General features: G+C 48.4%; 1 protein-coding gene across 2 annotated transcripts in view; it reads left to right on the forward strand.

Annotated features, from left to right (window-relative positions):
• The window catches only part of Rgs10 (regulator of G protein signaling 10), a 35,589-nt gene extending 35,059 nt beyond the window's left edge, over positions 1 to 530 (forward strand). For both annotated transcript variants that reach the window (XM_004625628.3, XM_004625629.3), the window contains exon 5: positions 200 to 530. In XM_004625628.3, the coding sequence (XP_004625685.1) occupies positions 200 to 349 (150 nt within the window). In that variant the 3' untranslated portion in view covers positions 350 to 530. The remainder of the gene's footprint in view (positions 1 to 199) is intronic.
• Positions 531 to 11,586: the final 11,056 nt, after the last annotated feature.

Consider the following 11,586-nt stretch of genomic DNA (forward strand, 5'->3'; position numbering starts at 1 on the left):
GTAGTGATGAAATCATTCAGGAAATCCACCTTGTCTAGAGCATGCTTTACTTTAGCTTTGTGTGTGTGTGTGTGTGTGTGTGTGTGTGTTACATTATTTGTATCCTTTAGCACATGGCAGGTATTTAATAAATACTTGATAGGATGATTCATGATCTGAACTAGCTGAAGCCTTCAGATTCTTTTTCTTTCCTCCCTAGATCTTCAATCTCATGAAGTACGACAGCTACAGCCGCTTCTTAAAGTCTGACTTGTTTTTAAAACACAAGCGAACTGAGGAGGAGGAGGAGGAGGATCAGCCTGATGCTCAAACTTCAGCTAAACGAGCCTCCAGAATTTATAACACATGATCGCCTAAAGGCCAGGACTGCCGCCTTCGCAGAGGGACTTATTCTCAGGACTGTGCGGGATTGCCACTGCTTTGTAATGTGCGAAGATGGAAATGTACAAAACCCCCTAGTGGGATCTGTGTATTTTATTAACCGCTTGGCCAGTAAGTTTTGCATGATGACTAATCTAACATAAAAAAAACATAGCTTTGAAATTTCAGTTCACAAAACAGAGATTCCCTTAACACTGGACACTGGGAGCGTTTGACAGCTTGATCAGACTTTATGTTAGGCCACGAGGTGACACATACAGCCACATATTCCCTTCCACATCTTGGCTCTGGCTCTCTGGTGGGGGTGGGGGGGGTGTGTGTCCCCAAATTCCTTTGGCAAATTAACTCAAGCATGAGTTGATCTGAGAAGCTCAGGCTGCAGGAGGCTGTTGTTCGACCTCCGCCTTTTGGTTTAATTACTTACCAAGAGCAAGTTTAGTGCTGGAAAAAGAAAATGAATCGCTGACAACTCCTAAAGATGTGGGGTGCTGAAGTGTGAGGATCATTCACCAGTTGTTATTGCTTGTGTGTGTGTGTTGGTCCTAGTTTTTCCCAAATCTGGGACGTGTAATGCAGTACAGAAACAAGACCTCAGCTCAAAAGCAGAGAAGACAATGGGGCATTGTTCAGGGTGCCCGTGGCAGCTCCAGGTGGTAGGAGATGGGGCTGCAGCGCATGGTGTATGCTGAAGATGGAGTTGGTGGGGGTGTTTCCTGTATCTCACCCATCTGAGGGGCACCTTTTCTCCTCGCTCCCGGAGAGGCTGCCAGTGGCACGTGCTTGCCCAGTGGTCCCAACCAGACCAGGTATCTCCTCTTTTAAATAGAGCCCACGAGGGCCCACGTCAGGCTCAGCTCCTTTCAGCTGCCGTCCCCGCTCTCCATAGATCTGGATGCTGCCGCCAACCTTCTGAGCACATGTGCCAAACCTTAGGCTGTGATTTGTACAAACAGAGCAACAAGCATCTGTCTGTCACTTAGAAGGCTCCAGACCCAGGCTTCCCCATTCATAACACTCCTTGATGTTGAAGTGATTCTTTAATTTATCATTCAAACCAGGACACTTTCAAGAGCAAAGGGGAAGGTCGGGCATGGTGGCTCATGCCTGTAATTGCAGCACTCAGGAGGCTGAGGCAGGAGGATTGCTGTGAGTTTGAGGCTATCCTAGTCTACATTGTGAGACCCTGTATCAAAAACAGAAGGGGAGGGGGAGTGAGAGAAACACACAGAGTTCTAATAATGATATTGGAATGGTGTTTATTATAAATCATTAACTGGTTCTGCTTTGGCTAAGCCAGTTTCCGTAGTCCTGTGAGACCTCTTGGGAGTCTCCCATATTCCCTAGCCCGATTGCCTGTTTGTTGTGGTCCAGTGCTTCATCTCGGGCCTGGAGAAGGGATGGTCTTGGGTGGGCCATTGGCTGCTGCAAACCTGGTAGCCAAGAAAGCAGCCATCAGGAACGGCAAGCACGGCATTCTCTGCTCCCCTCAGGCGCTTCCCAGCCAGGCCTTCTGCATCTGTCTTCTTCACGCAAATCCCTGGGACCAGTGATGTTGAGAAGGACACCCCAGGGTGCTGTCGGCAGAGAAATACAGTCCTTGCCCACCAGAGCAGATGGCTTTCACTTGATCGGGTGGAAGCGAGCAGGGGTGGCTGTGGGGATCTGTGGGCAAGGGGTCAGCTCCATTTGGAGAGCCTGACCTGGGCAGAGGCTGGGGGAGCTGGAGGCTTCCTCTGACCTTTGCCCTTTCACTGCTGGGTTCAGAGACCTTTTTAGATAACTATCTATAAGGCCCCAGATGAAGGAACTAGAGTTAAAAGTGTATAACAGAAGATGACAGCCCTGCCCCGCAGGCTCTTTCTGACCACCTGCTTCCGCCCCACCTGCAGTGCTGAGACAGATACGCAATTCAGTGCTGTGAAGCAGCTGCAAAAGTGAGACTGAAGTGTAGCGGATTGTGCAGCCCAATAAATGCTCCTGTCCAGTCCTTCACTTACATCTATATGTCTGTCTCTCCATCTGTTCACTTCTGCACCCATCTGCCTACTAATTAGTATATAAATTCTGTCTGCAGTGTGCTAGGAGTTGTGTGAAGTGCTAGGATTCAGTGTGTCCCTTGCATGCATGTGTGTGTGTAAAACAGCCATGATGATTCATGCTTGTGTAATTCATAGGTGCCTTAAAACTATAGGTTTTATTCTTACTCAAGTCTAACGAGGCCAGCAGGTTGGGGATAATTCCTCTGCACAGAGTTTGCTGCTTATAGTTGCTAAGAAAAAGTGGTACACCATGCTATGTGAGGCCACATGGGGACACACAGGAGGCTGAACAAGGGGGAGAGGTGGGTAGCAACCTTTGTTGTGATTTCCTTGGGAAAGGCAAGTGATGTCAGCAGGCTGAGGAATAGTTTGCAAGATTTTGCTGGACTCGAATATAAAGCCTGTCCTCAGTGGTACATGACCTGGGCCAAAGGTGGTGAGGGCAGACATAATGGCACAGAGAGTAATAGTTTGGTAAAGGAGGTATGCAAAGCTTGGATGCTCTGCTCTGCATGTGACAGGCATGCTGCAGGTATTTGCCATCTAGGAGTGAGCCCAGGGTCAGCAAGGCTGTGGATGTCCAGGCGGCAGAGTAACAAGGCACACGCATACAATGCTAGGCAAGTGCTCCACGCCAGAGCCACACCAACAGCCCTAGCGCCAGAATTTTAAATCTTGCAAGGCAAATGCCTTAAACAGAGTGCCATCTCTTTGGCCTGTCTGACTTCCAATCACAACTACTGTCCCCATCAGCCTGAAGTAGCCAGAATGGTCATCACCCCTCGCCCCTCATGGCAGGCTGGGAGACTGCTTGGTGGGGGATTACAGACAGCTGAGTTAGGTAGAAATACGTTAGGTGACCAGGTAGAGCTGAGCCCTCTAGAGAGTCCAGACAAAAGGTGAAAACACAACTGTGGCTTGAGATGCATCAGTTGGAAGCCAGACCTCAATAGAACAGAAGGACCAGGCCTGCCTACTCCCTAAGGGATAAGTGATGACAGCTGGGCTAATGCAGTCTAGCTGGGTATTGATCACCTCAGTGGGCAACCAAGCCCCCCAGATCCATCACCTACCTGAAAAGTTCTTTGTTCTTCCCATGCCCACTTGCTGAGACTTGCTTTCCCACTGGATCAACGTTACCGAGGCAGCTACACTTACACTCTTATTGGTGGAACACAAGCTGTAACCCACATTGTACCCACATGATTGAGCTCCATCAAACTTCCCTGAAAAGTAGGGTCCTTGGACAACCTACTCTCTGGGTTTCCCTTCCTGCCCTCCCTCAATAAATATTTCCTACTCTTAATCTCCATTGTTCCTAGAATTCATTCTTCAATTTTAGAGAACACGAACTTGGTGACTCGGACATCTGACAAGTGGTGAGTTGTGTCATATTTGGGGGCTCTGACATCATCCCTGGTTGGCCGCAGGCCTTCTCTGCCCTCTCACATCACAGCAGGCCACCCCCATGTTGATGTTACTGGATAGCTGGTAGTTTGCACCCTGATCTGCACTTGCCCTCTGCAGAGAGCACAGCTGGGTGGCGTGCTCCTCCACTGCAGTCACTCACTGTCCCAATCTGCTCGGCTTCCTGCGACTAAGCTGTGGCCTGTTTCCTCCCCCACGGTCCTGCACTATCGGGCCTTCCTCTTGGCAGAGTTTCCCTCTGAAGTGTGAAGGGAATCACTCACACTGGCAGAACACGTTTCCAGGAGGTTGAAATTAAAATCTCTGTCACAGAGTGCTCGCTCTCATTTTTTTTTTTTGAAAGAAATGACTTTCAAAAGTCTTTCCCCTTGTCTCATACACAAAGACATTTCAGATGAGTACCCCCAAGTGAATGGTGTATTTAAGCACATCTTGTGTGTGCAGGGTAAGGCTGCAGTCCAGTCTGTCTCTGGGGTCAGTTCCCTTTTTGGTCTTTCTGCTTCCTGGATGAACCCTGGGAAGCCCGGGGTGAGATGGATACTGGGCTTGGGGCATGCTCTTCTAGTCACGTGAGGGATAGTCCATGAACACCTATGATGTCACAAGCCAATGTGAATGTAAGCATGTTAATGAAGAAAAGGGTGAGGTAGTAACCTGTCCTTTAGGGAGCCAAAACGTCAGATAATGACACAAGTTCCTCCCTAAAATCTCCTATATGAAAGAAAATGACTATCTCCTGGGAGGTGGGCTCACGGCACATGACCTCTTACACTTCCAAAATGGATTGCTCTGCCTTGTCCTAAATCTCATGATGTAAGCTCCATGTTGACATAATGTGAAGTCATTTCTCTCAAAAAAAAATGTGAGAGAGCGAGCTCTCTGTGACAGAAATTCGAATTTCAACTTCAGGTGCCCTCAGACACACAAGAGAAGGCCAGTCTGCTGAGTTCCTCTCTGGCTGCTAGCAAGGACCCCTATCTTCTCATGTGTTGCAGAGTCCAGGGCTGATTAATTGGTACCCAGCTCCCAGGCCCCAGCTCTGAAACTGGGAGGACACTTTGTTTACAAAGTTTGAAAACTAGGCAAGCGCAGTCATGTCTCATGTTCTGTCACTATTTACTTTCATTTTGGCTGTGGATATTTTAGAACTTGCATCAATTTAAGTTCTAGATGGTCTTGTATCATTAGTTTTGGGGGATTTTTAAACTGCTTTGCTTTACAAGGTTAGTTGGGTGCGATTCAGCGAGTGTTGTAAAAGGCCCGTGGCTGGAACAAGGAAGGAAGAAGCCTCCCTGTGGAAATGGTCCCAAGCCTTGGGCAGAGCCCAGCGCTCTCCTGGGACTCTCACAGCGACCATGAGCATTTCAAGTCCAAAAATCACCTAAGCAGAAGGCTAAGAGTCTACTTCCTGGGGCCTCCAAGGGAAGGTCTTTCACGGGGTGTCTGTGAGGGCTGCTTGGCCAGAGGGCTGGTCCTGGTGGTGCATTCATCTAAAGTGTAGTCGGGGCTTACCAGGGAAAAGATTTAATACAGGATACATAACACTTTTAGGGTTATTTTTATAATATTCACCCAAACGGTCAAATGCAGAAGAGTGCAGGAGGTCTTTCCACACATTAGAGGTCCAAAGAATCCGGCTAAGGGCCTGCATCCCAGGGCAGTGTCCTGTATGAACCCAGCTGAAGACCTAGAGCCCATGGCCACATCCTCACCAGTCCGGATGGAGCCCCAAAGCCCACAGCACTGTCTCATGCAAGTCTACATCAAGGCTCAGCACTGGGAAGGCCCAAAGGTGAGTGGTGGAAGCTAGAAGGTGTGTACCAGCGGGCTGAAGGATCTGCGCCTTCAGGCTGGGGATCTGCACTGAAACCAGGGAGCAACACACTGAAGGAAGGGCCAGAGCGCTCGTGAAAAGAACACCAGCCATCCTCAGCAACAGCGAGGACCCAAGTTCCTCTGATGATAACAGGTGAGTTCACTCCAGTGTGACGAGCTTCTCCAGGAGGATCCACAGCACACCATCTTCCCCTCCAGCTCTGCTTTTGTGCTGCTGGCATAAAAGCCTGCGGTGGGCCTCAGGTGGGCCCTCCATTCCTCAGCTGGGCCTTCCACACCCAGCACCACACTGACTTAGTCTAGCTGGGTGTTACAAGTTGACCGTTAGATAATTCACCACTTGGAGAAAGGCGGCCCTTTTCTGATTCCCACATCTACTGTCTTCCTGCATTCAGACACATGAGCTCTTAGTCTTCTAGATTTTTCTCTGAGACATAAGTGGACTGCATCCATGCCTTCCATCTCCTCAGCCACAGCCCTCCCCAGGTGCTTGGTCCCTCCCTTGGTGGCTGTAGCAGCTTCCCAGTCACTCTGACCTCCTCACTCCATCCCCCCATCTTGTCCTTAACTGGGAAAGGTGACACACATTTGTCATCACCCTTGGGAGGCTAAGGCAGGAGGATCAGCTTGAGCGCCTGGGCTACATAGTGAGATCTCTCTCTCTCTCTCTCTCTCTCTCTCTCTCTCTCTCTCTCACACACACACACACACACACACACACACACACACACACCCCTGGACAGCTGCTTACTCTGCTTGTGCTCCTTCTATGTCTTTTCTTCCTTCTCAGAGAATGAAAATTTAGGTTGTGGCCACAAGGCCAGGGAGATGTGATCCCAGCCTTCTGTCCCTGTGTCCCCACCAAGGCTCCCTCTTCTTGGCCTGTTGGTCTTTTACATGGTTGCCTGCTGCCCCCTCTGCTCCAAATGACTACTGCGGATCTTGGCAGCTCCTCCATCTTGTCCCAAGCAGTACATTCCTGGGACAGAACATTCCCAAGCCCCCTCAAAGTAACGCCTCTGCCTCTGGACCCCTCCTGGATACTTCAAAGCCCTGGCACATGGCTAGTTGCCTGGTGCCAGTTTGTAACCTGTCTCCCCTAAAACAAGGAACGGGTCTGTTTCCTGCAGCCACATAGCAGGCAGTCCGGAAATATTCCTTGAGTGTGTGAATGAAGCAGAAAGGGCCAGGATCTAATGGCTAGATGATCTCAGTCACAGCCTGACACCTCAGTGGTGCCCCTTGGGAAAAGCCAACCCATGTTGTTGTCATAACAAAACAGATCAAAGAAGCAGAGGGTCCCAACCACTTCCCGAGTGCCGCCCCCATGCTGGGCCTTACACACCATAGATACCATCAAACTTAGGCAGCAGGTGTGACTCCCACCAGGCCAGTGGAGAACCAGTCTTCAGAGTCACTGAATCTGTCACAAGTCACGGAGGCTGAGTCATTGTGCAGGACAGACACCCCAGTACACTCCCTTTCACTACAGCAGGCTGGGCCAGATCAGACAAGTCTTTCACCATTTTGTCTAGCAAACCTGACTCTCTTAGGAGGGCTTCCCCAGCCCCATAGTGATTCCATCATCTCTTTCTCTGCAGGACCCTCTCAGGGGGCTTGATTTTCGCCAGAGGTGTGGAGCTAACGCTCCTTTAAAAAAAAAAGTCTGATCTCGTGCTTGCAACTAGCTTTTTTTCTTTAGTGATATATCATCAGCATCTTTCCATGCCAATAAACATAATTATACACCATCCCCAAAAAAAGTCCTGTTTTGAGATTATCTAGAAGATAAATGTTTCCCTTGGGCTAATTCCAGCACAGTTTATATACTGTTTTGCAACATAGGCAAACTGTTTTCTTCTTATTTAAGCATTTAAACTCTGTTTTTTAAACTGTTATGGCATACTGATTGCCTCAGGGTAACAGATGTCTGCTTGATAGAGTTGTTTCCCAGGAAAAGAATTTGCTGTTTCTTAGTCTCCAGAGGAAGGGTGACTTTGCAACTATGTGGCTTTTGGTCCACTTGTCACCGCGCTCAACCTCTGAAGAACAGGGGAACCAATTACAGTGTGGCAGGCTGCCTTCATAGGCATTTATATTTACAGATCCTGGCTGATTACAGAGGTGAGAGCCTGCCTGGTCCCCTGGAAGGTGACCCTGCCCCTCCCCTCTTGGAGGAAGTTTTTCTCCGCATTTTCCTAGGTGGATGAGGTCGCTTGTTATGATCCGAGACACTAAACCGTGAGTGAATCTTTCTTACATTTGCAGATCCCCAAAATCAGAGCCAGGGAAAAGCCTCTGATTGCCTCCTCCTCCTCCTCTTCTTCTTCCTCCTCCTCCTCCTCCTTCTCATGACTTTGCTATTGGTTAGCATGAAAAATGTAGTTACAATCATGCCATGCACTCCTGCTGCCTAAATTCCAACCAACTCCGCCTCTTCCTAGCTGTATGATCTTGGGTAAAGCATACATCTTCCCAAGCCCAAGTTTCCTCACCTCTTAGGTGAGGAGACTATTGCTGCCTTTGCCTTAGTCCATTTGGACACCTATACGTTAGACTGGGTAAGTTATAAACAATAGAAATCTATGCTCACAGTGCTAGGGGTGGAGAAGTCCAGGGTCGGGGTACCGGTAGCTTTGGTGCCGGCTTCCTCCTAGATGGTGGCTTCTCACTGTGTCCTCCATGCTGAAAGAGGCAAGAGAGTCCCTTAAAAGCCTCTTTTACAAGGGCACTAATTCTATTCCAAGGTCAGAGTCACTGTAGTCTAAATACCCCCCAAAGCCACACCCTTTAATGCCATCATGTTGGGGATTAGGTCTGAACATAGGCATTTTGTAGGGACACAAATATTGGGACCATAGCAGGATAAATGGCTCAGTGAGATAAGCATGTAATGTGAAAGCAAGGTGGCTGGTACCCAGGGGGGCAGTGAATATTGGGGATTGTTATGGGGTCACCAAGCTCCAGAGAAGTTGTGTGACCTATCTACCCAAAGTCGCACAGGGAGGGCCGCAGGTTTCTCGTTGGATGGATTGCTGAGTCCTCGACTGGGGGCCCTTTGGACTTTCACCCCTCCCTGTCTCCAACACTATTCCTCCACGTCTTGAGCAGCTTCAGGAAGAGCCCAGGCTGGTCAGCGGGATCTACGTGTCACACTGATGCCTGGAGTCTCTTGATTGAGTGGGTCCCCAGAGCAGAAGCAGGCACAGCTCAGTAGGGGATGGGGTGAGGGGCAGCCAGGGCAGCGAGAGCCAGATCCAGGTGGCCGTGTTCTGGCGACCAGGACGTGGCTCCACTACTCTGAGCCATGCTCTTTGTTAAGCCACGTGGCTAAATTGAAGGTGAGGTCTGGGAGAGGATCTCAGACAGAAGACCAGAGCGTCATTTTAGGAGAAGTAGTGAGAAAGCTGGGAGCCACGTTATCTCATCTCCAGAGGTTTTACATCCGAAGGAAGAGGAAGGGAACAGTGGACCACTCTGATTTTTGTGACTTGCCATTGGCAAAAGGGTGGTTTCCTACAGAAGAGTTGGCCTGCAGACAGCCTTCCTGCAGTTCCCAGCTCTGCCTCAGGAGGGCGCGGGTGAGCTGCGGAGGGAGGGAGCCGCTGGGTTGGACAAGCCGAAGGTCCCGCCAGACAGACAACCGTCCTCGACAGACCTCTGTCCCCTAGGAAGGTGCTCTGGAGCCCCTTCCCGGGTCCAGCTGTGAGGGGTCCTGCTCTGCTTCCAGGTGCAGAGGCTGGGAGTAGGGAGTGGAAGCGGGGAGGGACCTCTTCGGGCCCCCAGCTCAGGGAGAGGAGGTTCTGACGCGCTGCCTGGATTTGCCTGAGGTTTTCTGGGCGCTCTTTTCCCTGGCTTCTGACCCTCATTACCCTGCTTTGGCCTCCTACAATCTGAAAGACCAAACTCTCTCAGAGAGCCATTTGCAAACCAATGTTCATTGTATTAATTTTAAAACATCAGTGCCACTTTTAAAGACTGCTTGGAAGCAGTATTTTGATGTGAGTTTATTAAAGAACTGCCAGACTTTGTACAACGAATTGCTCTGTGCTAAGAGTTACCCTAACAAAGAGATCAAGAAGACCAGTGTGTATCCAGAGGCTTAAAGGTTTAAAGTGGTACAGATATTAAACTTCTCTCTGGACTACTGCTTGATTTTAAAAGTAGCTGTTCAGAACTTCATCTGTCACCTTGGGTGTTTATAATGAGCGATAGCTATTATTTCCTAGAGCTTCTAGTATAAATTTTAAAAAATTCCTTCCCCCCACCCCCCTGCTGGGATTTTTTTTTTCTTTCATTTTATGTATTTGGTACAAGTTCTCACTACACAGATCAGACTCACAGTGATCCTCCTGTTCACAGCCTCCCCAGTGCTGGGATCATAGGCTCACATCAGCACACCCGGATTCGGTTGCCTGTTCAGTGCGTCCCAGGGATGGGGCCGCAAGGCATTCAGTACTGGGATTTGAACCTTTGTCCCTGCACTTGCCAAAGCAGGCACTTAATCCACTGAGCTATCTTGCCAGCCTTTGGGATGCTTTGTTTTAAATGGGAAAACATTTTTTTTTTAGTAGTTGTAGCTACTATTCAACAAAGCATACAGATCACAGCTGGGCAGCTCAAGGAATGTCCACGTGTCTACACTCTTGTGACTACCACCAGATCCACCTAAGGAAAACCTTGAGCACCTGGGGAAACATTTGATGTGAGGCCTGGGGTCAGGAGTCTGTGGCAATGCTGGCATGGGGTGTTGAGGGTCCCAGGACTCCTGCCCACCATCCTGCTGTCCATCTCTGGGATCTCAGTTCTCGGCAGATAAAGGACACGCACACCCTGTCCAGAGTGAGAATAAAGTGGCCTCTCCTTTATGCGTGGAACAATTTGAGGTTTCTGTCTTTTGCTTTGCTTTTGCTTTTGCTTTTTTTTTCCTTGTATTTTAGGGAAAGGTCTACAGTGTGTTCAGGGTCTCACTGCTAGATCAGACTCCTAGTGATCCACCTGTTTATAGCCTTCCAAGAGCTGGGATTACAGGCATGCGCCACCACGCCCAGTCTCAATTGCTGTTTTGGCCCATGCTGGGGGTGAGACCGGCATGGCAGGCCCCAGGAGATCGAATCCCTAGTCCCTGTACCTGCTTGCAGGCACTTTAATCCACTGAGCTATTTGGCCAGCCCTTGCTTTTTTTTTCCATTAGCAAGTTTGGTTACTTCATAAAACTTCCTGCAGTGTGCTGATGTTTTGCCTGTATACAACTCTGTGGCAAAGCAGGGAGGGGTTTTGGTGCATTTGTCCCTAGCCTTACATTCTCACCTCTTCAGTGCGTGGTGAATTGCCACTAATATATCACTTTTTATAAAGGAAATGTTAAAACTTTCAGGAAAGTAAAAATAAGATTATAGTGAAACCAGCAGTTGTATTTAATGATTGCTAATGTTTTCCCCATATGCTCGTTTTTTCTAAGCTATTAAAAAATTAGACATAATGTTTCATCTAAAATAATGACATTTAAAAAGACATTCATTTCACCTGTTAATATGAACAGTAAATTCCCAGTATCATCCTATATCTATTCCACATTCAGACTTCTTCATCTACAGGCCATTTTAAAATGTCTTTTTTACAAACCAGGGTCCAACCAAGGGACTGGCATCATGGTGTTCTCAATTTAGACCAGTTCTCCCAATGTGTTTCCAACACTTATTGACATTGACTTTTTGAAGAGAGTAGGTCAAGTAAAACATAAAATACCCTGTGTTCTGTATTTGTTTTATTGTTTTTTTCCTGGTGTCCTTTAACTTGTAATTTGCTCATTATTTCTTCTTCTTCTTCTTCTTCTTCTTCTTCTTCTTCTTCTTCTTCTTCTTCTTCTTCTTCTTCTTCTTCTTCTTCTTCTTCTTCTTCT

Source organism: Octodon degus, unplaced genomic scaffold (genome assembly GCF_000260255.1).
Source record: "Octodon degus isolate 3935 unplaced genomic scaffold, OctDeg1.0 scaffold00010, whole genome shotgun sequence".
NCBI classification, from domain to species: Eukaryota; Metazoa; Chordata; class Mammalia; order Rodentia; family Octodontidae; genus Octodon; species Octodon degus.